The 5,117-nt window shown below is 41.8% G+C and overlaps 1 protein-coding gene across 1 annotated transcript; it reads left to right on the top strand.

The window, feature by feature from the left end:
• The first annotated feature begins 377 nt into the window (after window positions 1-377).
• On the top strand, window positions 378-3,364 carry lrrc3b (leucine rich repeat containing 3B). The gene has a single exon (XM_053613457.1). The coding sequence runs from the start codon at window positions 1,653-1,655 to the stop codon at window positions 2,436-2,438; it is 786 nt and encodes a 261-aa protein (XP_053469432.1). The 5' UTR covers window positions 378-1,652; the 3' UTR covers window positions 2,439-3,364.
• Window positions 3,365-5,117: the final 1,753 nt, after the last annotated feature.

Genomic DNA, 5,117 nt, shown 5'->3' with positions numbered 1-5,117 from the left:
AACTAAAATTGAATTAAATGAAGCAGAGTTTTTGTATAATATAAAAGTAGAATTCTACTACTCTTGAACTATACATAGGACGTATATTGTTTTCTCACACTTACGTTTTTACATACTGTAGCTTCACATCTATGTAATAACGTTGGCTTAAAAAGCACATGTAAGTATACTTAGTATATGTAAAATGTGACTGCAGTATATACTGTACCAAGTGTAGCTTAGTATTAATTCAGTAACAACAACAATGAAACAATAACACTATTCAGCACTAATTAAGTATGCTCGTTTTTCTCAACGTAAGTCACTGTGTAAGATTAAAAATGTCTATACAGTTTGAAAATGAAAAGCTTCTGCAGGCACAGGAAATTAGCATGCAGTAATAATCAAATTAACAGATTCGCGTGTAGCTGTTTTCTTCGTTGTGCTCAGGCTGCATTAGGACTCCTGTTTCTATGTGAGAGGATGTGTATGTCTGTGTATCTTGTCTCCAGTGAGCAAGGAAACACTTCTGTGCTCACACCTGTCACCCAAGTTGTTGTTGTTTTTTTTTTTGACTCAACCATATTCATATCACTTCTCCAGCAGCAAACATGAATCTGTCATTACAGGCTGATGCAATCGTACAGAGATGTGATAAATCTGTTCTGGGTGACGGTTGAATATTAAAAAGTCATACTTGGCTGAGATAATAGATGTTTTTTTTTTAGGTCTTGACACTTCTTTGTCATTCTTTGGCCATTTTCTCTTTTGTCTAATGACGTTTCTTTCCATCTCTGTACACATAACCCTGCATTTACACTGGCAGCGATGCAGCACGACAAAGCAGACGGAAGTCATTCATTTTCAATGAAAGGTGGCAATTTATAGCAACAGGAGGCAGAGTGAGTATTGACGATATAAACTGGGCAGGGCTAGCAACAGAAATGTTTATGCAGAGTGTACGCAAATGAGACATGGAAGTGAGGGACGGTGGTGCGCCATTTTTCCCCATACTGTGAAAGATGTTTTTGGGTTTTTTTGTCTCACCATCGTTATGTTAAGTTTTAGCTCCTGAACCTAAAAATCTGACCTAAAATAGAATAACACCACCATTTTGTTGTTGTTGATGTTTTTGTTTTCTTTTGTTTTTTGCTGCTTCCAGCCAGGAGTGATTGCAAAGAAATATACTGCCACTAGTGGATGGTGTTTCGCTACATGTATTGTATACATTTCCTTTCAATACATCTGATTTGAGGTGAAATTGGACAAATATCTAATTTCTTTGCATAAACATATCTGATTTGTGGTTAAATGGGTGGTGTTGCATATGATCTGTAGCTAGATATGTAGTTTGCGTGGCCATATTACACTAGCCAGGATCAGCAGGAAAACTATAACGACCAGCCATACGTCAAGATAGAAACTGCTACCAGCAATTAACATACAGCTAAAAAAAATTGCTGCCAGTGTGAATGCAAAGTAACTGATGAACGCTCCTTGAAACTTCATATCACTTTCAATGCATATATGCTGAAGTGTACTTTCTTTCGCACACAGGCCTGAGTGGAGCATGAGAGTGCCGTGGCTCGGCGTGACCACTTGGGCCGCTATGGGGCTGGAATGATTGGTCCGGCTAGCTGGCAGCGGCGGGATTATGCTGACGTGCGTCCAGCATGACTCCGCTGGACCTGTGGCTCTCGCGCTCCATCCCCATGTGCCTCCTGCTGCAGAGCCTGGTGCTCATGGCCCTCTGCTTCCCATCAGCCAGCATGTGCCCCAAAGGGTGCGTGTGTCAGCGGGCTGAGTACCCGCCCTATGGCCTCAACGTAACCTGCAGCCTGGCGGAACTCAAGGAGATCCCCTCGGACCTGCCTACAGACACGGTGCTCCTCCAACTGGATCGCAACCAAATCCATGCTGTTCCTGAGCGCGCCTTCCAGGACCTCAGGATGTTACGCAGGCTGAACCTGTCCCATAATTCAGTGGAGACGCTAGGCGAGAGTGCATTTGTTGGCCTGGAGGCCTCGCTGGAGCTTCTTGACTTGTCACACAATCGCATAGTGAGCGTGCACAAGGATGCATTCGCACGGCTGAAGGCGCGTGTGCTGGTCCATGACAACCCATGGCACTGCGACTGTGCATTGCAACAGGCACTTGGTGGCATGGCGCACAATCATGAAGCAGCAGCACGTGTCCTGTGCCGCAGCTCTGAGCTGAGGGACCAGGAGGGACGTCCGTTCTTGGCAGTGGATGCCGATTTGTGCAACCTGGCCAGGCGCACCACCGACTACGCCATGCTGGTGACCATGTTCGGCTGGTTCGCCATGGTCATCTCCTATGTCGTCTACTACGTCAGGCAGAACCAGGAGGATGCACGGCGCCACCTGGAGTACCTCAAGTCTCTACCGAGCAAACCCAGGAAGCCAGACGAACCAGAGGACATCAGCACCGTGATGTGACGTCATTGTTTACGCCAATAAGGCCTTGACTAAGCGGGTGGAGAAAAAAATAGGGGCGAAATTTCTGATTCCGGAGAGCAATTCAATCCTATTCAAGCTAAGACACCAACCATAGATGTAGTCCAATACTTAACATGTGTCTTCTCTTTTTCCAGTTGTGCATTACTGTTACAAAGTATTTAGGTCAGATTTGTAATACTTTTCCTAACTCTTCCTGTGTCCACAAGAGATTTTAACTTCAAAAGTGGCATTAGTAAAATAATCACTAACTCTTTAAAGAGGAGATGGTGTAAATGTCCTGCTTCAGACATTGGAACGTGTGGTTTTATGTTCCAGCTGGTAAAATGCAACCAATTGTCCATTTAATAATCTACCCACATCTATAAACAGTTGTTAAACACCTTTATGACCAGTACAGGTATTTTGGTATTCCGATCTCAGGTTTAAATGTCGAGATGACTTTTAAAACCCCAAAAGTGTTTTGTTTTGAAGTTTAATAGGAAACTTATTAAGTGGCCTCTTCTAACAGATGGATATACATGATATTGTTCAGAATGTGGTGTTTTAAAAAAAAGCATGAAAAACATTTGAGTCCCTTTAAACTCCATAGACTTTATTAGCTAATTGATAATCAAAGAAGAAAGGGCACAGTGCTTCGGAAAACTGAAATTGGACGTTTCTTCCAACCTTCTGAAAAAGGTCATGTTTACGTAATCTCCATTACCTCACTGTTGTTAATCTGTGCTTGTTGAACAGTGTAATCCTAGAGTGTCAATGTTGATTTCTTTGTGCTCCAGAGAGAGTCAATATTTTTTGTCTTGGGTCTTCACAGGCTGGCAGTCAGGCTCGTTATTGGTGTCTCTAATATCCCTCATGTATACAACAACCATCATCAACTTCATATTAGCCATCAATATTACGAACAAAGCGGCTGGAATGAGTAATGTGTTTCCGTGAAATGAAATGCAAAAACGAAACCTCCGGCTGAGACACCAATTTCCATATTGCTTCCCCCGTTTCCGGAGTTGAGACCTGCATATTAATTATGGGATGTCATAAGAGGAACAATGAGGGAAGTGTGGTCAGTCTCTGTAACATCATCATGTGCATATAGTAATTTAACCAGACAAATGTGAACAGCTAATTGCAGCTGTCAGTCTCCTGATGGGCCGTACTCACTGCCACCTCAATGGTCCAGGAAAACAGGAAGCAACAAATGAAACAATACTGAGATTACAGGTATAGATGGAAGGTGATGAGGATGAATAAAAAAAAAAACTTCACAATTCAGTTCCCTCCCTTCTACACTCTCAGAAAATAAGCATACTAAACTGTACCTTTCCTTGCTGTTTTGGTGGTACATCTTTTGTCAATTTATTCTACATTCACATTACCAGGTTGAAGTGATACAAACCCGATTTTCTGCTTTCATGTGATCCAGATTTGATTGATATTAAAATATGATTTTTAAAAAATCAGACCTAAGTCACATTCGTTTGAAGTCCTAGATCTTAATACATAAACATTAATGTGGCTATGCAACATGAATGAGATCCATCAGATTGGAATACATGTAGCTTTTTCCTAATGCATACGCTTTGGTTGCTGTGTTTCACGTGTAGTGACGTTAAAATCAATGGCAGGATGAAGAAATTGTTGCTACATTTAAGGAAATGAATTTATTGCTACCAAAACCAAGTGGTTTGTGAAACAATTGCCGAAGAAGTGGCAAAGCACAGCCAAAAATGAATGTGGCTACAGTGCCAAAGGAACACTCTCCCATATAAATACTCTGTGAATCCCTCCACAGCGCGGTCCCATCATTGCTGGCTCCTGTCCCATACCCACACATCGCTCGGCACAACAGTGCCAGTAATAGCTGCAAAAACAGCAAAAGCTAGCCATCTGGCTTCTTTATTCACCTTCTCAACCTGATCATGTGCACGTGCCGAGCTGTTTGCTGGCCTCCAGAGCAAACCGACGCAGGTTTGGGGTAGTAGCGCATACATTTGTTGCGTCTACTATGATGGATTGTGTCACAAATATGACTTTGCTCTTTGTGATGCATGGGAATCATACAAATTTGATATGCTGTGTATTTTAAAGACAGTTATGTGGTTACGAATGGAAACCAAATGTCATCTGTCAAGAGAGACAGATCCACTCTGAGCACAAGATCCAAACTGCAATGACGCTTGTAATGTGAATGTAACCTCAGTTAGTAACTTTGACCTAGAAAGCTGCATGTAGTGTACCTTTGGAGCTTTATTCGAAAAACTAATTACAGTCCATTTATGTAGCTGAAATCATTTTTAAAGGTATATTATATCCACATTACCAGGTGAAAGATACATATTAAAAGTACAAAAGATGTACCCTTGATGGTTCCACCCTACCAACAAAGAAAAGTACACTGTCGTGCTAATTTTTCTGAGAGAGTTTTTAGCTATGAGGTGCTTTAAGCATAACCCTTTCAATAAAAATCCTAACTGATTCTGAGTGTTTACAGTTCTATACTGTGAGTTAACACTGGCGTAAAGACGACGGCAGATGGAGATCCCTTTAAAGCATTGCTGTTGAATGTCTGTTGCCTTGTCTTGCAAAAGAAGTTCCACATATATATATATACACACACACACACACACCCACACACACATACACACACACACACACACCCAC

The sequence above is a fragment of the Ictalurus furcatus genome, chromosome 24, assembly GCF_023375685.1.
Source record: "Ictalurus furcatus strain D&B chromosome 24, Billie_1.0, whole genome shotgun sequence".
Lineage (NCBI taxonomy): Eukaryota > Metazoa > Chordata > Actinopteri > Siluriformes > Ictaluridae > Ictalurus > Ictalurus furcatus.
The sequence above is the reverse complement of the archived record's forward strand: the minus strand, read 5'-3'. Positions and strand labels throughout refer to the sequence as shown.